Raw genomic sequence first — 24,841 nt, forward strand, 5'->3', positions numbered from 1 at the left:
AACTGCGTTTTATCAACGTCGGATAAAGCAAGATACTCGTATTAAAAAAAAATTTCATTATGGGGTTTTACGTGCCAAAACCACTTTCTGATTATGTGGCACGCCGTAGTGGAGGAGTCTGGAAATTTCGACCACCTGGGGGTTCTTTAACGTGCACCTAAATATAAGTACAGGGGTGTTTTCGCCCCATCGAAATGTGGCCGCCGTGGCCGGGATTCGATCCCGCGACCTCGTGCTCAGCAGCCCAACACCATAGCCACTGAGCAACCACGGCGGGTATACTTGTATTGCTAGCCACCAAAGCTAGACAGGACGCCCATGCGCAGTGCCATGTTTCGACACCAGGCGCTGGCTTCGGCAGAGGGGGCGGAAATGCGCCTTGGCACAGCCTCGTAGAATGCCTGCACACTCCTGCACTATCCTGCCCTGGGAAATACCCGCTGTACTCTCCGAACGGGACGGGCGACTATGGCCCGGAAAGAAACAGCTCGACCCTACTTTACGATGTCGGGCGGCAGCTGTGTTGTAAAACAGGGTACGAGCAGTACAGCCATTATTCTGGACTTTGGCAGGTGAGCTTCCATTGAACATTTACTTTGAATAATGCCGAACTTAGACACGCAGTTACATGCAGTTACGTGCTGCTTGCCGAACATTTAGGTTCTTTTACGGTGAACCTTTCTATGCGAGCTCTAATGGACTTTGCTCACTGTATCTGCTGATACTGTTTTGGCGACTACAGCTCACACATGAGGCCATCGCAATATTAGATTGGCTTGTACGTAGCCCCAACACATGGGCCGGTATACTGACTGTACGCCTACGAAATTACTCAGTCAACAAACACGCCCTACCTAATATCTTGTACGGATCAAACGCAGTCTGCAGGGGGTCTTATTGTGTTATAAAAACGAAGCTTTCTATTCCTTCGGGTTTCAAGAGCTTACTGGTCAATTTATCGCCAAGTGTGGTGGGCCAGTCCTGCAGGTAGAGCAATACTACACGTAAAGTCAAGTTAAATTCTGTGGGTTTACGTGCCAAAAGCACGCCGTCATTATCAGCCACTCCATAGTGGGTGACTCCGGATCACTTTTGACCACCAGGAGTTCTTGAGGTGCACCCTACGGATCAAGGGTTTTATCGGGCCCCCATCGAAATGCGGTCACAGCATCCAGTATTCGATAACACTGCCTCTGACTTCGCAGCGCAGCAACAAATTTACAAGGCCACCATGGCGAGCAATATTAAATTTGGCTGATCGCGGAAAAGACGTGCTGTAAAGTTTGCCGGTCTCGCAGTGTGATCTACGGTTGTGTGGTCGGGGTGTCCATGTCTTGCTGATATCGTCAAGCAACTACATTATTGTTATGCTGCAAAAGGCTTTGAAGACGATGTTTTGTAGCCGCGTCGTGAAAGCTTAGTTTCATATAAGCTTGAAACAGTTCGCTGGTGCTGCATACATTTTCTTGCTACCGAATACGTGTGCTCCCGTGCGGGATGACGAAATATGCACGCTCATAAGAGTCAATTTGCTTAGGCTGTTCTGGGTGCGGCGTTCGATAGATCTTTCTGGATTGGAGAAATGGCTTTCTGTCACAAGTTGATTTTATAAAGCGGCAAGATGGCCGTTGTAGTATGGGATCACACAATCTGTAAGCCAGCCACAAAATTTGCTTCACGCGGTGAGATAGCACGAAGACAAACAAGGCTCACCGACGGTATTTGAGCGCAGATCTGTACGTGATCTTATTTCGCGCTACATTGGTTGGAGCGGACGGACTGTCTCGTCCGGTACATTGCAAGCGGAGCGAAGTGTGGCGTGACCGTCTCGTTAATAGGGAGATTGCGCGAGAAAGCGCGTGCGTGACGCGCGGGCGCTATTTGCAGCACACGTCGCAAGCAGACCTCCGCTAATGCAGCGCTTTGTTTTCGTATATAGTATCGTTGGACACGCTCGCCGCATGCCGTCGCTGAACAGACGATGTGCGCTAATCTGGCGCCATCTCGTAGCCATTGTCGCCGCAGAGCGGCGCTACGATTTTCTTTTCGCGCTTTCGTCATATCCTCCTCCACCACTCACCGCCTCATGCGTTCACTATAACCTCGTCTTCCGCGTTGTTTCTCGGGCGCTCTTCATCCCCCGCTGCGCTCCACGTTCACCTTTTCATGCTTCGTTCTGCTCGTTCGCTCGGTTACGCCGACTACGACGTAAGCGATTCTTATGTGTAAATGCGAGAGCATCACTTGTCGCCGAGTTTAGTGACGCGGCGTAACGACGCTTAGCTAAGTGCTGCTGCGTTAGTTCCCGAGTGTAATGCTGCTGCTTATGAGGTCATAACAACGTGACGTCCGTTCTAAACCACAGTGTATGGCAGACCTTGCGGACACTTCCAGGATGACTGTGTACGAACGTTCTGACTAACTGCCTCGTCGCCACTGCGTACTTCGCGTTCCTGACATCTCGCAGCTCCCGCTGCTCTTGTCGCCCCCGGCTGCGTTTCTCACTGCCTCCGCTTCCGCCTTGCTCACTGCACCATTTTTTTCGCCGCTTGTATACTCGTCGGGCACTTGGGAGGTGCAGGTTGTTTCGTTGCAGGTTGTTTCGTTGCAGCAGCTAGCCTCGCACGTTTCGCTGCATTGCGATGGTCTCGCACTTCGACGGCAACGCACTGGCGCCTCTGGCCCGGCTTCGCCGTCTCTTCTGATGACGTAGACGCCAAGAAATTCGACTTCGCACGACGCATCCGCAGCACTGACAGTGGTGCCGCTCCTTCTATGCGCGAGACAGAGCGCAACCACGTGTACAGCCTCGAAGACACTCATCGCTATCGTCTGGCGCGATGGTGGCGCTGTGGTTAGCGCTCTCGGCTACGGAGCGGCAGCAGGAATGGGTGGGGCAGAGGATCGTTTCCTCACCGTGGCCCCTCTTTAAAGCGAAAGTATTGCATGTCCCATGAGGCAGAAAATCTGACGTGATCATGCGATCGTTAGAATAAGGGCCGACGGCGCAAAGACCAAACACGTCCATGTGCGCTCAGATCGATGACACATTTCTCGGGGAGGTTCCCGTAAGCAAAGGAATCAATGCCTTTTGAGAAAGAAAATGGAACCCGGGCTAAGCGGTGCGAGATGAGCCCGCTTCCCTAACGCCACAGCGGCGTTACGGCTCTGGTTGACTAAAGGTGTGCCCAGTGCCGTGCGTCATTGCACACGTCACGTGATAGCCATCTGGCTGACTAAACGTGTGGCCTAGTGAGTGCTTCGCCGGGCACGTGACGGGGCAGCCAATGGGGAGCAGGTGACGTCACCAGCGTCGTCTATGACCTCAGTAGCAATAGAGTAGTAGCGCAACTACGGGCAATAAATATGATTTGTAGTGAATTAAGGTGAATTGCACTTGGGTATGGTGAATCAAAGCTATAAGTTAGAGTAAGGTGACGTATAGTGAATAGAGGTGAATGAAGGTGTATTAAAAGGTGCACTAATGTTGGTACAAATTAGAGCAAGGTGGACTGAGGCGAATTGCAATGGGCTTATCATTCATATCACCTAAGGATACTGAACTGACTGAATTTTTTGTAGGTAATGAACATGACGTAATTTGTGCGCTGTTTTTCTGCCACGGCTTTCTGGTGAAGGCAGGGTCGGACAATGAGCGAAATAATGCTATCGCATTAGAAATGAGTCTAAGGAGCAAAGATTGCGGTTTCGTGGCGTCGCAAGTTGTGAAAGAGCGGCGTTATGCAGAAATAATATTCGTGGATAAAGAGTTTCCCTGATAATTACGTATGAATTTGCCAATGGAGGTCATCAAAGGCCATCAGTATTGGAAGAGAGAAGAGAGAATGCGGAAAGGCGGGCAGTTCAACCTAGCGTTGGAAAGTAGGCCTCTCTTCTAAGTGAACCAATTGTTTCTTTCGGAAATTTAACACGCGAATGCGTTCGCCACAGAGATGGCTTCGCAGGAGGTCCAAAACTTTTTTAGCGCTATAGAAAATGTTTCCATTGAAGGCCAATCATTTATTTATTTACTCAAAAATACCCCCAAAGGCCCTCATTACGAGAGTGTTACATGGGGCGGGGGCATGGGGGGGGGGCGATCCCAAACACTGGTCACAGTTTGTATATAATACTAAAAGAATGTAACAAAAGTAAAAATATAGTGAAACGTAGGTAATATACAAGATAATTAAGCCACAATTATTACAGAGAAAACCGTGCACATGGGGAGAACATAAGGCAACTGCAATGAAAATCAAACAGCCACAAACATCGAAAACACTGCAAAAGTAAAAAAAAAAAATATTAGTTGACAAGTCGTGAGCGAAGTAAATCTTGAAACTTGACTATGTCTGGTTCAGTGGCAATGTCTGATGGTAAGGAGTCCCATTCAGTTATTGTGTGCGGTAAGAACGAATGTGCATAATGGGATGACTGGCAGTTATTGCGTTTGACTTTGTATGGGTGCTCCCGGCGTGGAAAGATAACTGGTGGTGACTGAAAGAAATCATCATGAAGTGATGGATGGTGAAAAAGCTTATGAAAAAGTGATAGGCGAGAAATTTTACGGCCAAGTGCTAAGTTGCCCAACTCAGCTTTATTCTTTAACGAGTTGACGCTGGTGTAACGTGAATAATGTGAAAGAATAAATCACACAGCGCGATTCTGCAAGCCTTCGATGTTACTGATGATATAAATTTGTTCGGTATCCCAGAAGGCAGACGCATATTCTAGTTTAGGCCGCATTAATGTTGTGTACGCTAGCTTTTTTAACATGCATTGGGGAGTCTTTTAAGTTATGTTTAATAAGTCCGATAGTGCGGTTTGAAGAGGCAAGGGTAAGACTAATGATTGTTCCATGATAACTTTGACTGAAGATTGATGCCAAGGTACTTGTAAATTGTTGCGAGTTACACAGCGTTGTTGTCAAGGGAGTAGGTGGTTGGAATTCGTGGCCTATTGGTGAAAGACATGAGTTTAATTTTGGAAATATTTAATGGCATTAACCAATTAGAACACCATGCACTTACTGCATCCAGGTCAGTTCGTAGTATGTGGCTATCAGTGTTACTTGTTACACATCGATAAAGTACACAATCATCTGCAAATAATCTGATTTTGGATGACACGCCACTGGGTAAATCATTAATATAGATTAGAAAGAATAAAGGTCCAAGTACGCTGCCTTGTGGAACTCCAGACGTAACATCAGCATAACATGAGTTAGAATTGTTAACTGATGTAAACTGAATTCTAGATGAGAGAGAATCGGTGATCCATGCAATTATAGTAGGATGAATGTTAATCTGTGAAAGTTTAAGTAACAACCTATGGTGTGGGACACGATCAAATGCCTTAGAAAAATCTGAAAATATTGCGTCAACTTGGAAACCAGCGTCTATCAGTGCGTGTATGACGTTAATAAATCCGGCAAGTTGGCTGTCGCATGAGTAGCCATTGCGAAAACCGTGCTGATGCTTAAAAATAATTCTATGGTCTTCAAGGAAGTTGATGACTTGACTGTGTATGACATGTTCGAGTAAATTACAAATGGTGTTGGTTGAGGAGATGGGACGATAATTCTGCGGACAAGCACAATCACCTGATTTCAAAATGGGTATTAGTTTAGTAATGTGCCAGTCATTAGGAATACCACTAGTTGGTAGTGACTGGGAAAATAGAGCGGTTCATCATCATCATCATTATCAGCATCATCATCCTGGTTAAGCCCACTGCAGGGCAAAGGCCCCTCCCATACTTCTCCAACTACCCCGGCGATGTACAAATTGTGGCGGCTAACGTAGAACGGTTAACAAATAGAGCGGTTAACATAGAACAAATGCCACGCGATGCATTCTTTAATATTGTGTTATTGAAACCTAGATGGTCGGCACTAGATGACGTTTTAAGATTGGTTAGTAGAGATAGAACACCAGACTCACTGATGACTGTCTGATGCATTGTGATTCCCACTAATGTCTTTAAAGTTGGCAATGAGTTAATGTTTTCATGAGTGAAAATTGTTACAAATGTATCATTAAGAAGTTGAGCGCAATCTGAATCGGGGATAGGCACACTATAAGAGTCAGTAAGACTGATGTTAGCACGAATGCCATGGTTTACAATACGCCAAAAGCGACGAGTATTATTTTTTAGCGTGGATGGTAAATCACGAGAAAAAAAAAATTATGGAGAGTAGATTTTAGTAATGCCTTATAAGCCTTTTCACACGCTTTGTGTTTATCATGGGCACTCGCTAGACCAGTCAGCTTTGCCTGCCTGTACAGTCTCTTCTTTTTGTTATTAAGCCGCCGAAGCTTGTTGGTAAACCAAGGAGAATTGCTTCATAGCAATAGCAAAGTATTACACAATCATACGAGATGTAAGGCTCACAGCTTCATTGGCCACATAAAGCTAAACATTCGCTTCCTAATTAAGTAAACAAGCATGTATTTAGATGCGCATAGACAAACATGAAGAGATCTCACCCGATAACCACTAACACTCGCTGTTATAACGCTGGCGTGACGAATACCAAAAACATAAGAGATAAGTCAGCCATGTCTGCTCCCCTAGCATTGGCGGGTGCCAAGCTTTAGGTGCAAAGCCATTTAAGGGTGCGCCTACGCATGGCTTTCCGACTGTTCACATTCGCCTTTATTACTGCCGGCACTAGCACTCCAGATGCTCTTCGGCGGGCGCGGAAATTGTTCCCTCGAAAGCATAACCTGTAGTACTTGAAGCTCTCGAGCTTATTGGATGGTTGGAGTTGAGCGAATGAAATTGAAATTGTGACACCACTTACTTTTATAATCACTGGCACACGAGGGGCATTTTTTTTCAGCCGTACAGAATCTTTACAAAATGTTCTGTAACAGAAAACATAATTGCAGTCCTTGAGCTGGATTACTCGAATTATTGGACAGTGCATGAAAGAGAAGTCGAAATGCCTGCCACACAAGTTAAAAATTGCCTACTTAACTTTTGAATTACTTACTGGGCGGAACATATTGCAGTTTGCGAAATGTAGCCGCTGGGTGAGCAGGGCTACATAGTTAGCATGGCACACCCACTACGATCGAATCCTGAGGATGAAACGCTCTGTGAGGCAGGCACCGTCAAGTTTGCAGTAAAAACGCGCTGTTATTCTGTTTCCTTTGCAAGGAAATTATTGTCGGTGGATGAAGCACAAACGTAACTTACGTAACAAACGTAATTGAACTTTTGTTTATGGGGCGTATATACATTTTGATTTCTCGTGGAAGTTGCATTCGCCTCTGGGGCTAACCCAGCTCAATGACTAAAACCATGACATCTACCATAGGTGATCTTAAAAAAAAATTGCGCGATTTAAAGAAAGATGCGGTACATGGTGGGCTTAGAAATATTTAAAACAGCAATGTGTGACCGTGGCACTTTTTACCGGTCTTCTTCTGGGCGTGCGGTAAGTGTTCTCGATAATGTCAAGCACCGTTTTGTCTGACTACGCACCGCACGAAAGATTTCCGCTTCTTTATCAATTCAAAGCTATTTTATCTCTTTAAGCTTTGCAAATATATTGTCTGTGTAGTGCTTTGCGCACAGATTGCAAAGATCAAACCATAGCCTACTGCGGCTTCGAACGCTGTAGTCCGCTTAAAAGGGCAGCTTCTGCCCATTTGCTACCCAATGTGACGTTTCTGGTTTAGCTTTATTCCTAAAAAAAGGGCTAAGGGTATGATTAGTTGAAGTATGATGCACATTGATATTTGCCTTAAAGATGTGCTGACCCGATATTTTGATTATCTATTACTTCAGGTAGATCAAAATTCTAGACCTCTAAAGACTAATAGAAAGTTTGACAAGCCTATTTACAGCGAAGCAATGTATGGCAACGAAGCTGTGTGTATGGCCCCTGGCACGCCCTCTGATTGGTGCGCTCCCATCCCGGCGGTGTCCCATGGATGGATGGATGGATGCGGATGTTATGAGCGTCCCCTTTGGAACGGGGCGGTGGGTTGCGCCACCAATTTCTTGCTATTATATTGCCTAATGTCCTACCTAGGTTAAACAATAAAACGGAGAGAAAAAAAAACACTATGAACTACCCCACCCAAATTTTCTGATCCCCTATTTCGAACTGTGCTTTAGTACGTCTCCGTTTTTTTTCTCGTTTCCCTACTTTTATTCCACCAATCCTCCATTTGCCTTCTACTAATCGCTATTGCGGACATGTTTACTTTTCCATTGCTTTCTCTGAACCCAAGTGCTTCAAGGAGGCCAGTGGCGCCTAAATCGACCGCTGGGTGGACGTCTTCACATTCCGATAAAACATGCTCTATAGTCTCCCTATCTTTACCGCAGCAAGCACATGCTTCTTCCATCCTATATCTCGCTTTATAGGTGCGTGATCTAAGGCATACCGATCTCGCTTCGAAAAGTAATGAGCTTCCCTTTGAGTTATCATAAGTTGTTTCTTTCCTGATTTCGTTTTTTCCTCTTAAGTAGTGACTCATAGCAGGTTTCTTTTCCATTGCTGCCACCCATGAGATTATTTCAGCCTCTCTGACTTTCCACTTGACCTTCTTTGTTGCTGTGTTGCCCACCCTACAGGTCGCATACTTGCTGGTAAGCTCCTTAGTTCTTTTCCTGCACTGTGAATCAATGTTTTTTTCCGTACAGATACGTCAACACTATCCCAGCCCATTTACTTTCTTCCATATTGTTCAGCAGTTCATCATACTCAATTTTACTGCGAGTTTCTCTCACTTCAAAACTAGTCCCGCCCATATCACCCTGCACAGCTTCACTTGTAGTCTTCCCGTGAGCACCCGATGCGAGGCGACCCACTGACCTTTGGTTCCCGTCGAGTCCTGAGTGTACCCCTGATTTAAAGCAAACAACCGCATTTCCAAAAGTAAGTCCTGGAACCATTACACCTTTCTACGTACCTCGGAGGACCTCGTACCTATTGTATCCCCATAGCGCTCTGTGCTTCATTATGGCTGCATTTCTCTTCCCCTTCACTGTTATTGTTTTTTCCTGTGTTTCCATATATCTATTGCCTTCGTTTATCCATTTACCAAGATATTTATATTCTGTTACCCGAGGTATTTTCTGGCCCTGTAACTCCACTGTCTGTTCACTGTTTTCATTGAATACCATTACATCTGATTTTCTAACACTAAATTTCAAACCTAAATTGTTGCCTTCCTGCCCACAGATATTAGCCAGACGTTGCAAATCACTTTTCTTGTTAGCTAGCAACACAATGTCGTCCGCATAAAATAAACCTGGGAGTTGCTGCTCTACTACTGTACCCACCTGTTTGTATGAGAGATTAAACCCGATATTACTTCCTTCTAGTGCCCTCTCCATCCTCACCATGTACATGGAAAACAGCAGCGGGGATAAAGGGCAGGGATGCCCTTTATCCCTTGTTGATATGAACTTTCTCCTCGCTCCTCATCCCTTCCCACTGAACGCAAACGGTATTTTATAGGTAAAGCTCTCTCAAAAGCTGTAGACAATCGTTACCTAAGCCTTCCCCTTTCAGAATATACCACAAAATGTCGCGGTCTACGTTGTCATAGGCTCCTGTAATGCATAAAAAGGTGACATATAACGGTCTGCTCCCACTCCAACTCTTGCCGCTCCCTCTGGCGCGAGGTCCGGAACCTTCCCCCCCCCCCCCCCCTGCGTGACAGCGGACTGCGAAGGCTCGACTTAGAACAGCTCCGCTCTTAAAATGCCCGTGCACTGGGTACACGGTCAAGAACTCCAGGTTGTCAAAATTAATCCGGAGTACCCCACTACGGCGTGACCCATTAACATATCGTTGTTTTGGCATGTAAACACCTCAGAATTTTAATAAACGGAGACGTGAGAAGAGAGAAACAGACGACATTTCTCGTGCACCTAATTTTCTTGCTCATCAAGAGCCAAGTTTCAGCTTCATCGCAAAAACGTGAGACTACCTCGTGCGGCATGATCGAGGAGAAATATATTTCGTGTGTTCTAAACTGAGAAGCGATCATGCCAGCACCATCTAGAAATGTTACTGTCAGTAGCAGCGTAGCTGCCCTAATTAAACCGATTTATTGTTTAAAAAATTGGCGAAACAAAGGGAGCACATAACTTGTTTTCCGTCGTCTTCCGTTACCGATACATCTGTTTCTTGAAAATCGTATTGATTTTGAACGAGCTATATAATCAGAAATTTTCGCCAGATTTCCAGACAACAGAGTATACATTTCCTTCGTATTGGCTTTAGTGGCTACTCTTTTGCGGGGAGAGCGCAAGGCTGATATTACCGGAAAAGTTTTGTAGACCCGACTTGTCGTATACTCGTATATTGCGTAGGCATTGGCGTCACCGCTTGGTTGACCCTTTCTTTCTTTTTTTTGACAATGAAGCAAAGTGGAACAATACTATAGATAGTGCAGTGTATGATGCTAAGTAACTAATTTTCAGCCGTAATGGCACCATTTAAAACCGTATAGTTAGGTTACCTTGTGCGACCAGCCCTCGCTTCTTGTGGGCGCTGCCGAAAACGCCTTTCAGACACCACTGCATTGCGCGAACCATGCTTACATAAAAAGAAAGGCTGTAAGGTGGCTTTGCCACAGCAAGCCTATTTTTGCGGCAGTGCACCCTCTACAGGAGTATAATTCAAAGTGGGTAATTTTCGACGTTACTGTCGCTAGTCTCGGCCGGCATAACGGAAAACTATTCCAATCTGTTGTTCGAAATCCACCATTAGCCCTCCGTGATAGGTCTCGGGCTCTGCCCTAATGGGCCTTGTGTCCGCCCGTATGGGCTGGAGGCGAATCATTCTGACCTAACACGGATGACTAACGGCGGATTTGGAATGAAAACAGATTGGAATAGTTTTAGGTTTTACCAGGCCTAGTTTCTGGTCTCATACCGTTTGCGACTCGCTGCGACGCTCTAGGGACACGGAAAGGGCGTTTTCTTTTATATGGATGTCGTTTCAATATACCCAGGTCCCAGATATGCCAAACCCGTCTGAAATCAGCTACGAAGACTGTCTTCCAAAGAACAACTCTAGTTTGGCAGTCGATATGCCCTAGCGTGGGTGGTCTCAGAAATGGTGCATGCACATTGTCGTGTATTGCTTTGGGCATTTCTAAGAGCGGCGTTTGATGACACTCTCTGTACTGGAAAAATGTTGTTAATAAGAATATAATAAAAATAATAATAACGAATAATTACTCCAACTGGCGTACCTTCTTCTTTGTTTTTTTTTTTATTCTGTGCTCAAAGTTTACACGTATGTCTTCCTTGCACTGTTTCGTATATCTGTATTGAGCCTGATTACTTTCATTTCTCCATTTAATCATTTTAAGTTTTTTATATTGCATTATTAAACTGAGTGTTATGAGAAAAATACCAACAATGAATGCGTCTTTTCTGCACACTACCTCTTTGAATGTACAGTCGCGCTCGTAAGTTTGGAGGCCGTGGGAGTGCTTGGTAAATGGCACGTGCGCGCCGGCGGCGAACGTGATGCCTTCTGCCGAGAGTGTATCAGTGCGCATGCGCGTCCCTCCCTACTCGCTGTCCTGCTCGTTAGCTTTCCCCGTGCCGACGTGCGCGCCGCCTGCGGACGTGATGCCTTCTGCCGAGAGTGTAGCAGTGCGCATGCGCGTCCCTCCCTACTCGCTGTCCTGCTCGTTAGCTTTCCCCGTGCCGACGTGCGCGCCGCCTGCGGACGTGATGCCTTCTGCCGAGAGTGTATCAGTGCGCATGCGCGTCCCTCCCTACTCGCTGTCCTGCTCGTTAGCTTTCCCCGTGCCGACGTGCGCGCCGCCTGCGGACGTGATGACTTCTGCCGAGAGTGTATCAGTGCGCATGCGCGTCCCTCCCTACTCGCTGTCCTGCTCGTTAGCTTTCCCCGTGCCGACGTGCACGCCGCCTGCGGACGTGATGCCTTCTGTCGAGAGTGTAGCAGTGCGCATGCGCGTCCCTCCCTACTCGCTGTCCTGCTCGTTAGCTTTCCCCGTGCCGACGTGCGCGCCGCCTGCGGACGTGATGCCTTCTGCCGAGAGTGTAGCAGTGCGCATGCGCGTCCCTCCCTACTCGCTGTCCTGCTCGTTAGCTTTCCCCGTGCCGACGTGCGCGCCGCCTGCGGACGTGATGCCTTCTGCCGAGAGTGTATCAGTGCGCATGCGCGTCCCTCCCTACTCGCTGTCCTGCTCGTTAGCTTTCCCCGTGCCGACGTGCGCGCCGCCTGCGGACGTGATGCCTTCTGCCGAGAGTGTATCAGTGCGCATGCGCGTCCCTCCCTACTCGCTGTCCTGCTCGTTAGCTTTCCCCGTGCCGACGTGCGCGCCGCCTGCGGACGTGATGCCTTCTGCCGAGAGTGTATCAGTGCGCATGCGCGTCCCTCCCTACTCGCTGTCCTGCTCGTTAGCTTTCCCCGTGCCGACGTGCACGCCGCCTGCGGACGTGATGCCTTCTGTCGAGAGTGTAGCAGTGCGCATGCGCGTCCCTCCCTACTCGCTGTCCTGCTCGTTAGTTTGCGCCGTGCCGACGTGCGCGCCGCCTGCGGACGTGATGCCTTCTGCCGAGAGTGTAGCAGTGCGCATGCGCGTCCCTCCCTACTCGCTGTCCTGCTCGTTAGTTTGCGCCGTGCCGACGTGCGCGCCGCCTGCGGACGTGATGCCTTCTGTCGAGAGTGTAGCAGTGCGCATGCGCGTCTCTCCCTACTGCTGTCCTGCTGGTTAATTTGCTCCGTGCCGACGTGCGCGCGATCCATCAGAATTCGTGGCGGTCTCCGCGCCGCATCCATGCGTCGTTTCGGAATCATGCAAGCGCCGGGTCACACTGCTGGTGCTTCTTCCATGACCGTGCGGCTGATAAACACCACTCGCGCTTTCTGCGGAATGGGACGCGTCTAACGCAAATCGCTGTCGCCCATACAAAGAAAGCTGTCGTTCAGTTATCACGCGTGCAATCTTTTGATTTTAGATTTAGTGTCATGCTTAGAAACGCTCTAGCTTCGAAAGAGGCATTCAGCAGCGCTTTCATTATTTATTCAGCAGTGATTTGTGCAGGGAGAGGTGCCGCTATGCAGAAAGTGCGACAGAGAACGTGTACAGAAACGAAAGATACGTGTTTATGGCTAATAAGAAGCCGCTAGTGTTGGAGATGTGACCAGGTGTTTCGATAATTGGAAAAAGTTGGCGAGCTCGGGCCTTGGCGATTGTTGTTGCAAAACTTTATTTGGCTCTCTGCGAATTCGTCGTCATAACCATACTTGTGGTGGCGATCGCAAATTCGCATGATTCGAGAAAACGAGCTGGCCAGCGAGTACGGATAGACGCGCATGCGCGCTGCGACACTCTCGACAACAAGCACCACGCCGCCAGACGGCGCCCACCTCCCATTTGCCCCGTGCTCCCATGGTCTTTTTTACCTTCCGAGCACGGCTGTACCTTGCCTCTGTTCCCCCGAAGAGCCTCTCAGCGTGGGTCTAATGAATCCTGTATGCTGTAAATTTGGTATAATGAAAATGTGATAATTATATCTTGATATCTTATACCAACAACAGAACAATCTTAAATGTGGGCCCTTGCTGGTGAAATTTTCTTATTTGTGCTCGTTATCTGTACTCTCGCAGGGACCCAGAAGGCACCTGGGAACTGCACCTGGGGCAACATGGGAACCAGGCTGCTAACACAACCCTTGTATGCTTTCAGTGCGGCATTGCTTTCGCTTGCAAGGAAGCTTTTCACAAACATATGACCATCCACATGACTGGGTAAAGTTATTTTTCTGCCGCGTTACTCCTTGTTAATCGGGTATTACTTGCAAAGGGTTAAGAGCTGGGGACGTGTTAAGGCATACACAAACGAGAGAAGTCCTTTCGGATTTGGTGTTGTGCTGTGAAATGTTCTAGGCACTTATATCACAGCGTATTTTGCTTTGTTGTGCAGGCACACTTACGACGCTCGACAATAAACTTGGATCCGGCATGAAGCCTTCCGAAGAAATTATAACGCTTAGAAACTTGATTTCTTAGACCCCGATTTGGCACTTAGCTGCGTTGAAGGTGATCCCTGCGGAAGCAGCTGCTTCCAGTACACTCTGTAGGCGCATGTCATGTTCCTCTTTTGTTGCACCTCAAAGACCAGCACGTCTTCAACATATACGCGTACGCCTGGTTAACCATCGAATACCTTGTTCAGCATTTTCTGACTAGCGTCGCTTGCCAACAAGATACCGAAAGAAAGCCTCGAGAAACAATGGCATCGGAATGGCGTTTCGAGCGTGCGCATATAACCGGAGAAATATTTGGTAGAAGCCTGCATTGGCATCTGAAACTAGTAAAGAAGGTGGGTCCAATGAATTCTGCCTCGATATGCTCGCGTCGTGGCATGTGGTAACGCTTTCCTTTATAAATTTTATTGCTCTCTCGGGTCTAAGCAAACTCTCAGCCTTTCGACTTTCTCGCAGAGAATGAGGGAATTTCTGTGCGACTGCTTCAGAGCTTGTTCTACCTTCAGCTGGAGAATGCCGGCCTTCTAGTGAGCCCTTCTCGCTTGCTTCCAAATCTAGAATGGCTTGCTGGTCTTTCTTTACGATGAAGAACTTGGCGCCCTTTTTGCGGTTCTGGTTGGCCACTGTTGTTGAAAATGAGCTACAGTGCCTGATAGTGCCAACTGTGCACAAAGAGAATGCTGTGATGCTGGGTTGAAGTCAACCAACGTTTAACTTGCCGTAATTGGACATCACAATGGAGTTCGCTTGTGATGCGCTGTCGACTTTGAGCATTACGTCTTTGCCACCCATTTTCGCCTACATCATTCAATCACGGACGTTGCGAATGCTACTGAAGGTGAGGTCCAGTACGTTAAAATTGTCGTCCATCTGGTGTACTTTAACAAATTTAGCGCTTACTCGGCAGGATGAAGCAAAGTCGTTGAGCTTGTTGTATGCGCCACAGGTATCGCCACACGCTGGGCAACGCTGGGCCTCACGAACTCGGCCGCACCAATCGCACCTTGCTTGCGGTAGCCATGGCTCCTGAATATTCGAGGTCGCGGCATCCACTTGAGACGTTTGTCATGGACTGGAGCTCTTCTGTCTAGTCCCTCTTCGAACCCCGTAATACAATTGTTCAAACGCTTTACCTTCGGCTTGAACTCAGGCGCGAAAGAAAGTGCATCGCGTGAACATTATTTTCCTCTTCGGCGAAGTACTTCTGAAATTTGGCAACATGCTTGCAGTCTTCGATGCTTTCTTCTGCCGCGAAAGTAAAGTTCATGTATACCTCAAGCTCAATCCTGTTTACAGGAGGTATTCAAAGGCCTGCATTGGGAAGAATTGGGGGTAAGAGTTAATGGAGAATACCTTAGTAACTTGCGATTCGCTGATGATATTGCCTTGCTTAGTAACTCAGGAGACAAATTGCAATGCATGCTCACTGACCTGGAGAGGCAAAGCAGAAGGGTGGCTCTAAAAATTAATCTGCCGGAAACTAAAGTAATGTTTAACAGTATCCGAAGAGAAAAGCAGTTTACGATAGGTAGCGAGGCACTGGAAGTGGAAAGGGACTACATCTACTTAGGGCAGGCAGTGACCGCGGATCCGGATCATGAGACGGAAATAATTAGAAGAATAAGAATAGGCTGGAGTGCGTTTGGCACGCATTCTCAGATCATGAACAGCAGGTTGCCAGTATCCCCCAAGAGAAAAGTGTATAACAGCTGTGTCTTACCAGTACTCACGTACGGGGCAGAAACCTGAAGTCTTACGAAAAGGGTTCTACTTAAATTGAGGACGACGCAACGAGCTATGGAAAGAATAATGATGGGTGTAACGTTAAGGGATAAGAAAAGAGCAGATTGGGTGAGCGAACAAACGCGAGTTAATGATATCTTAGTTGAAAGCAAGAAAAAGAAATGGGGGGCATGGGCAGGACATGCGATGAGGAGGGAAGATAACCGATGGTCATTAAGGGTTACGTACTGGATCCCAAGGGTAGGGAAGCGTAGCAGGGGGCGCGAGAAAGTTAGGTGGGCGGATGATAAGAAGTTAGCAGGGACAACATGGCCACAATTAGTACATGACTGGGGTAGTTGGAGAAGTATGGGAGAGGCCTTTGCCCTGCGGTGGGCGTAACCAGGCTGATGATGATGATGATGATGATGATGGTGATACCTCAATCGCGCCTTTGCCGGTCACGCTGAGTAGGGCTGCTTTTGTAGATTCCGACCTTCGCTTTTTCGTGTACTCCGTCTGCAGAAAGAACGGCGGCCCCTCTGACGAACTGGCTTCCACGTTTTCCATCGGTCTCCGCCCAAGCGTAGTGCTTCCGGTAGCTTGGTGGTGTTCATGTTTAGTCGACTGCGCAAGCCGTCCTTTCCAATGGTTTCCTGGGGAGCGGCGTCCTTAACATCGCTTCATATGGTGCGGCGACTGCATCCCACTTCAGATACCATGCATTCACCGTGGATTGGCCAAAAGACGCGAACGACTCGGCCGAGTTTCAACAGAACAGTGAACTCAGTTGTTTACTAAACGCACAATTTATACTTGTAGCTAAAATAGGGGAAAGGTGATCCCTTGCTGATTGCTGCTGCCAGCACTTCAAGGCGATACAAACCTGATTATCCTTACTTATCATTTATGCTTCAAGACCCCCATATTGAATTCTTAATGTATCGGAGGATGTATTAAAGAAAGCAACAAATGATACGTCTTTAGTTCGCATTACCTGTTAGAATGCACCTGAATTCTATGCCCCAAGATTGCCTCTGGATATGGGTCTAATCAGTCTTCTATGATGTGCATGTCGCATAATTAAAGTGCAATAAATAAATCCCGAAGTCCTTTCCTTTGTGTACAACAGAATGATTTTCCTTCCCAGCTATACTTTATTTGTGCTTAGTATGCGTACTCTAGCAGGAATCCTGGAGGTGTCGGGGAACTGCCGCTGGGCCAACAAGTGAACCAGGCTGCTTGCACCAACTTCCTGTGCTTTAAGTGCGGGAGAACTTTCGTCTTCGAGGAAGCGTTCCAAGATCACGTGGCGAACCACATGCTCGGGTAAAGTTCTTTCCGCTACTTCTCATTGTTAATGGGGTACTGCGGACAAAAAGTTTACAACCTCAGGATGCATTGCGGCATACGCAAAGGAGAAAAGCCCTTTCAGTGTGGAGTGTGTAGCTGTAAAATTCCTCGGAATGGAAACCACAACGAACAGCTGAAGAATGGCTACGTGTAAACATGTATATCGTGGTTACCTAAAAAATGTTCTATACGAGCCATATGGTCCGTTACCTGGCTGAGCGCACGTGTTCTTCCCAATGCTCCAGCCATGGTATCGATGATACGTATAGCCTTTCTGACAATTATGTTCGATAGCTTCGTCTTTGCCACGGCCCTCAATACAGCGCCCACAGGGAGTCCTGTGTGACCGTGTTGGTCCGTCTTGAGGACCGCTCGCTTGCGCAATAGACAATTCTGGAACGCCGACATACAGTCGTCACACCAAGTCAGTCAAGACACTGTGAAGTGTTCACGTTCGAGGGACCTGTTAAGCCACTGGTATGAGAGCGCGACAGACAAAACGCAGGCAAAGTAAGATCGCAAACGAGCGCTCGTCCATGGTTTTCTTTTCCCTGTGTTTCTTATGTATCACTCTCGTATACCTGTAGGACCATACCAACCAGCCCAACTTTCGAGCTTACCGAGGCCTGTTTTACAGCGTGTCACAGCTTATGTTACCCAAGCCGCTCACCGAATAGAAAAAAGAAATGGAAGAGGCCGGTGGCAAAACATAATTTCAATATCGACTGGGGTTCTCTGTTCGAGTTCTGACAACGGAACACCATTGATCCTAAAGTTGCATCTCACTATGTTCTTGCGATGATTTTAAATTCTTTTTTTCGTTGAACAGCTTGGATAAAGTTAGCTGAGACATCCTATGGACAGAGCTCTCGTAGACGTTCTCCAACTCCTCTATTTTTATTGCGCATTTTGTTTATTTCTCCGCTATTGTTTTTTTCTTCTTTTCCCCCTTACCCTTGCCCCAGTGCAAGCTAGGAAAGGAGACAATATTTTGGTTTACTTCCCTGCCTTTTCCATCCCATTCTCTATTTCTCCGTATGCTTTCCGGAGCAAGCCCAATCGTTCCCAAATATTGTCATTGTCAATAAGGAATAAGGATAATAATTTGAATGCGTTATCCTTTTAGCGTTCTGTAAAAAGCCGTGTCGATATAGGGATAAAAATAATCACCCATTATTACAATAGCCCCTAATGCGCAATTTGGACGCCGCTGTATACGTACTTTAATTTCGCTATATATGGGCTGACCCGGACAATCCATCTTCTGTGGCACGTTGCAAACGGAGGGAAGTGCGGCGCGACTACCTCGCTAATCTGGAGACGGCGAGAGGCAGCGCGTGGGTGACGCGTGGGCTCGATTAACAGCAGCAGCCGCAGATAGACCTCATGCAGCGCTCATGCAACGCTTTGTTTCCACGCAGAAGAGGCGTGCCACTCCGGCGCCATCTCGTAGCCATTGTCGCCGCAGAGCCCGCTTTGCGTAGCACCGCGCTTTTCTTCTCACGCTTACGTCATACCCTCCTGCTGCACTTCCGGCCTCGGGGTTCCGCTGAATTTCATCTTCTCCCCTCACTTTTAATTTTCTCTTTTACTCGCTATTTTATCACTTCCGATTCCAGTTAGTTACCCCGCTCCGCGTCTTGAACGTCATCCACAGGGTGTCGGGTACCCCGGGCAGTCAACTACATACCCACCTCGTCTTATGCGTAAGTATATGCAGAAAATCGCAACTAAAGAATTAAGTTCATTTTCGGATATTAGCGTACGCACTTCAAACATGCGGCGCACATTACACCTAACGGACGCCCCGTTTGCTTCAAATATAGCGTTGCTGGCCCCCTTGCGTCTTTCAGAAGAGCGGAAATAACTTGGAAAGCTCTTCATGTAACGCCTTCTGAACAGGTACAAAGGAAATAAGCGTTTTGAGTTTCCCCATAAACAACACACGCGCGCGTCATATTATGTCCCCAGATGACCCTTAACATGTCCCCATTCTATTCAAGTAACAACTTCATGCATAGACAAAATTTTCTCGGGGCACCGAAAAAAACCCCGATTTGGAGCGCTGCCGCAGTCCAGCGCGAGGTTATTGCCAGAATAGTTCAGTGGAACGATTGAGCGGCATGCCGCAACTGATTTAAAGTACTCGGTTTTTCTCATTTTTTTTCTTCTTTCTCCTTTTATTCACTTTAGCCCTCTCCCAAGCACGGGGTAGCCAGCCGGTACTTACGCTGTCTAACCTCTCTGTCTTTCTTCCCCTTTTGTCTCTGTCTCTCTTTAATGCACTCACTGGTCGTGAGTCAACTTCAGTGTTTCCGTCGTCAGGACGCGCCCAGGCTCATCCCGACGTCTTCAGTCGCTCCCCTTAACTGCCTCTAACGAGTGCCTCAGGGACTAAATTGCTCAACGAGTCACCTACTCTTAGTATCCTATGCCACAAGTGCTGTTAACTAGCTACGTTTGCTCACAAACGATTCTCTATACGTGCGCGCAAACAGCGCGCGCAACAAACAATGTTGGCGTTTGAAAGCAGTGACTGCCTTACGCGCACATATTGCTCCTGCGAGTGGCCGCGCGTAGAACTTCTTCGTTCAGAATGGTGTCAGTTTATTCGAGTTCAAACGTACGAATGTGAAATTTCGCTTTGACAGCTCGAAGGAGTCGCGTGGCGATCGAAGCAGCATTAGACGACCCCTGAGGCTTCAAGCAACTTGAGATTGCATAGTGCCGCTACATATACTTCTATTGACCTCCACTCGGAGCAGGATTTCTGGCAGAGCCATGGAACCGTGCCGGTTTTAGCGACGTCGACAGAAAGAAAAAGGGCGGAGGGAGAAGGCTGCCTTTTCAAATTTTACGTCACAGCATATTTGGCCGTTCCAAAACGCTTACGCGAGAACGCATGCGTCCAACGTAGCTACGATCGGCGTTCGCAAGGAACGCATCCTTTACGTCGACGCCTTTGTGCATAAGCAGTGAAAGCTAAACCACCACCGATCGTCTACTCGGAAAAATTGCGAAGGAGCCAAAGACTGCTATTTGCTTCGAAATGACAGTTATGCGTATGGCCTTCGAAAATAAAAATACTGGACAGTGTACACTCTTATGTCTACATTATCAGACCAGCGCGCGAGACTTAGATATCGTGAACGAAATCAATCTCGTATAGATGGCTACTCCCGAACAATAAGCCCGAAATTCGATATAGCCGATGATGTTAATTGATGCGGCTATGCCCTCGACTTTCAGCAGCTGTGAACCCTGTGTGGCAAAGAACTCGGTTCTCCCATCAGCTTCGTGTAACGTGACTCAATACCACAGAGTCAGAGAATGGCGTATTGCAAAACTGTCGGTCCGCAACTTCAGCAAACAAGGCGCGTGTTGTACGATTCCAATAGAATGATCGGACAGCAACGGCGGTATTCACTCTTAGAGAAAAGTGTTCCCTGCAAAGACGGGTATCAGGGAGGAGTATGTCCGTTCATCAACCAACTGCATAATTTCAGATTCGGGATTGTTACGGTAGTAAACTATGCATGATGGTGCTCGGTATCTGTGTTCTCGCAGAATTCCCGGAGAAACCTGGGCAGCAGCAAGGTACCAGAATTGGAACCAGCTTCATAACAGAACCATTGTGTGCCATCTGTGTGGGGCTGCGTTCACCGACATGGACACGTTCCAAAGGCACAACGCCGGCCACGAGAATGGGGAAACCTTTCCCGCTCATGTACGTGTTAAATTTGTTAAAAATAATCGTGACCTTAAGGCGCATTACTGAACACACACGAGGAAAAAAAAAAAGCCCTTTCGGTGAGACCTGCGCGGCCGCGAACTCTGTATTAAGGAGGCCTCACGGGCCATGTGCGTAGGTGCCACTCCGCTGCAGTCGTTTATATAGGTGCCACCTCTGTAATATAGTTAGAAGCAAGAACTGTACAGGCACGTTCCCCATCGCTCCGCACGTGGCCGTGACAGTGCCACCAGCGGAGCACAAAAAAGGTATCGCGCGAAGAAATTTGTCAAGTAAAAATCTCAGTGCCCTTCTACTCTGTGAAGGATGACCAGCGAAGCTGTGTATGTGGGCCCCTTCTGCACATCCGCCGAGGGTGCACATCCGCCCGGAGTTGCACTATCTTCGGGATCGGCCCACGTATGGGAAATTTTAACCGCGTTTAACGGCGCAATGTCCCTACTCCCATATCAATGTAGTAGCTGTGCTATTTGGGCGCATAAATTATTTGCTGCACGTATGTAATTTCCACCAGCATGAAGAAGCCTTGCGAGGCTTCGGCATAGACGGCGCACAAAGCTGTAAACGCGATAACTTTGTCCCGAAGGTTATACCGCTGTAAACGCTATATAATTTGCACGCACAATGTACAGTGTTCCCCATTTCTACCAAATGGGAAGTTAGTGCCCCTCAGTTCTTCGATAATCCCGCGAGAACCTGCTATACACCCCCGTACTACACAAGAAAACACATGAAAAACGAATATTAAGTTTTGTTCCACAACTTATCCTTACTCCGGGAACGCTTGCCTTGCGCCACACATTCCGATAACATGTCCTCTATTTACGCTTAATAGACTTAAGCGATGAACCTACCTTTAAGAATGAAGATTCTGACCACTTGCCTTTAAAACGTTTTTTTGCTAAACGAGTGACTAACCGAACCATTGATAGTTCCCTAGAATTATCTATAAGGATGCCCCCTATTTCCCCGAAAGTGGTCTGTAGCGCGTTCACTATTGTGACAACACTGGGATGACAAGATTGTGACAACATTGGGACAACACGGGATTTATAATGTACACTTGGACTACTAGTCGATCGCAGGTGCCCTCTATTTTCTCATAACGATCAGTTACCGAGTTGGAAGGACGCCTTGCTCTCGCAGACCCTCCTCAAAGGCTTTGTGAAATTTGTTGAACTGCCCTATAGAACCAAAGAAATGGGAATTCTCACAACAGTGCGTGAAGCAAAGAGAGAGAGAGAGAGAGAGAGGAAGTATCAGGGATAGGCAGGGAGGTTAACCAGCCTGAGCCTGGTAGGCTTCCCTACACAAGGGAAGAGGGAAAGGGGATTGAGAGAAGAAATGAAGTTTGCACTTTTACGCATACAAGTGTTCGTCACTGAGTTAGCCACAGCAGATCTTGCTTTGAGGCACGGTAACCAAGCCTCGTTCTTAAGAGACTCCATCGAATTTGGGGGTTGGTCCTAAATTCAGCGAAAGAACAGCTTTGCCCTTGTTAGCATCTGGAATGGGGAAGCATAGAATTCCCGTGATCGCGAGCACAGGTGTATAGTGGAGAGTGACTTTGTGCAGACTCAGCTCGGGCTTGCGCTCGCTTGTAGATGCACCAAAAATGCCCACTATCTGGGCAAAGGTTGTGGTTGTGAACTTCAGCAGTATAGCATGAATGAAAAGTGAGGCCCCTGCCGCTGCTCGATTAGTCATACCTCATTTTAACGAAATCGTATATATGAAAATGTGTATACAGAAGTGAAATTCCAGTCGAAGTGCAGAGACATTCACAGTGCAGTTATGCAATATTAGATATATTGAAGTAATGTTTACTAAATTTTTTAAGACAGGGAAATACAAATTAACGCACAGTTTTACGGTGAAAATCTAAAGAATTTGTTCATGAAAAGTGCAGTTGTGCGAGGCGTATCACCCCACCAGAAAAAAAAAAAAAATTCATTGCAAAAACTGTGCCACTGTGGAGCGCAGATATTTCGAACTGTTAGAATTGAGACTTCAACTCTATAGATAAGGTTTCTTAAGCTCGTTCCTTGTTCCCTCGCAGGGTTCTTGAAGAGTCCGTGGAAGCACAGAGGTACCGCCAAGGAAAGCAGCCTAACAATGCCACCCACGTGTATAGCTTGTGTGGGTTTCCTTACGCTAATGTGAAAGCCCGGCAAAATCACACTGCCGGCCACATGATGGGACGAAACCTTTCTTGCCCCGAATGTGGTGAACTGTTCGGAAGTGACCGCGAAGTGACTGCGCATTTCGTCACGCACAAGAGACAAGAATTTTCTTCCTGTCGCCTGTGCAGCCGTAGATTTTCTACGCTAAAATACACCAAGCGACATATGCGTACATTCCACAACGTATGAGTAACGTTCGAAAAAGCCGCTCAAGTGCCAATAAACGGCTGCGTACACCGAGGAGAGAAACCTGCCCTGCCACGACGGCGGGCACACCGCATATGGCAGTGAGATTGACACCAGTGCAGCAAAAGAAAAACTTCTTTCGGAACACAGAAAATGTTCGGAATGTCACTAAGACGCTATGGATATCGCTTGCCATCACATCACACCTTGGCCGAACTCTTGAAGCTGATTAGTAACTTCGTGACACACAAGTGGGCCCTTCTTATCCTTTCTGACTACGGCTGAAGGATGGCTACGAATAAAATGTTTGCAACAATCGTCTCAACGAACTCTGTGCCCAGGCTGCACGGTAGGTTTGACTGCGGAAAAGAACACCCGCCTTGCTCGATTCTATAACCATGGTTATCAACTTACATGTCCCCAGGAGAAAGCACCATGCCAGATATTTTATAGATAATAAAAATTGAGACCAATTCTAATAGATTGGTGTTGATTTTTGACGCTTCGTGAACTACGGCGCAGCTATGGCGCAGATTGTGGGTTAACAACAGTTTCAGTGCCTAATGTTCTACAATGGAAACTTATCAAACTGACAAAAGGATTTCTGTGGTGATTGCACACCCAGTGCTGCAGGAAATAAATGAAGCTTACACAGGAAGAGTGGCCTCACCGGTTCACGTGCAAGGTACGTTTAAATTTTTGTTTGTTGCCCTGATACCTGCTACTTTCAGGCGTTTTTATCTTCGTTCTTCCTTAACCAGAGTTAGCGCTCCTTTGGGCATTCCTTTCGTGTCTTTATGACATCGTGGTTTTAGAGCAAGTCTGCTCCAATAGAAACAAAATCGCTGCTTCACCTCTAAGAAGCATAAAAAAAGCGATAGCGAGGTTGGGTAATACTGTGAAAGTTCGTAACGAAGCTGGCGTGATGAGAAACACGACAAGCGACATTACTGGTGACAAATAGCGGTTGCGTACGAGGTGTGGCCGTAAGAAAAGCATCTTATTTCGTCAGCAAGCCCCCCCCCCCCCCCCCCGTACTACAAAAATTTAAGTTGAAGGTCATTGTCTCTTCCCTTAGACATGTGTATGCATCACGAAGTTGCTTGAACGCTGCTGCTTAGAACGGCCTACAGCCTGTGAGAGCTTTGAGCTGATAGCAGCGCAGCTGAAGCAAGAATATTGCCCTGGATATGACCCGCCGGGGTTGCTCAGTGGCTATGGTGTTAGGCTGCTGAGCACAAGGTCGCGGGATCGAATCCCGGCCACTGCGGCCGCAATTCGATGGGGCCAGATTAAGCAACAGATTAAGTAACACGGTGACTGCGTCCGCTAGCCTTCGTTGCTTTTGCAGGCAAACGAATTGCGCGCGTACCTGGAGAACACAACTCTATTCCTGGGCCGCAAATGCTATCCCACATTTGGTCGGCATATTGGTAGTTTTTTTATCGGCATGCCCCTCGTAACGGGTCGGCGACAGTCATCTAGCCTGTTTGGTCTGACCAGGTTTCGTAATCTGGCTGCTGCGTATCTCTGCTTGATCTTTTATTTATTAACCCGTATATGCCGGTACTCTAGAGGTACCCACTCCTCTAAAGACTACTTTTCATTGGATATTTTTTCCTGCCTTCTTTTCAATCAGCCA

At 47.4% G+C, this 24,841-nt stretch overlaps 1 protein-coding gene across 1 annotated transcript; it reads left to right on the top strand.

Moving 5' to 3' along the window:
• Positions 1–383: 383 nt before the first annotated feature.
• On the top strand, positions 384–23,519 carry LOC129381362 (uncharacterized). Its single transcript, XM_055064145.2, has 4 exons — positions 384–572; positions 13,625–13,765; positions 20,647–20,806; positions 22,890–23,519. Exons 1-4 carry the CDS (start codon positions 469–471, stop codon positions 22,896–22,898), a joined length of 414 nt encoding a protein of 137 aa, XP_054920120.1. The 5' UTR covers positions 384–468; the 3' UTR covers positions 22,899–23,519.
• Positions 23,520–24,841: the final 1,322 nt, after the last annotated feature.

This window comes from Dermacentor andersoni, chromosome 11 (genome assembly GCF_023375885.2).
Source record: "Dermacentor andersoni chromosome 11, qqDerAnde1_hic_scaffold, whole genome shotgun sequence".
Classification (NCBI taxonomy): domain Eukaryota; kingdom Metazoa; phylum Arthropoda; class Arachnida; order Ixodida; family Ixodidae; genus Dermacentor; species Dermacentor andersoni.

What these genes read in the sequence shown, in the direction of transcription:
- LOC129381362 (XM_055064145.2), top strand. Translation starts at nt 469, where the DNA reads ATGGCCCGGAAAGAAACAGCTCGACCCTACTTTACGATGTCGGGCGGC. An exon ending in ATTATTCTGGACTTTGGCAG is followed by an intron (nt 573 to 13,624) that starts GTGAGCTTCCAT and finishes GTACTCTCGCAG; the next exon opens with GGACCCAGAAGGCACCTGGG. An exon ending in ATGACCATCCACATGACTGG is followed by an intron (nt 13,766 to 20,646) that starts GTAAAGTTATTT and finishes GTGTTCTCGCAG; the next exon opens with AATTCCCGGAGAAACCTGGG.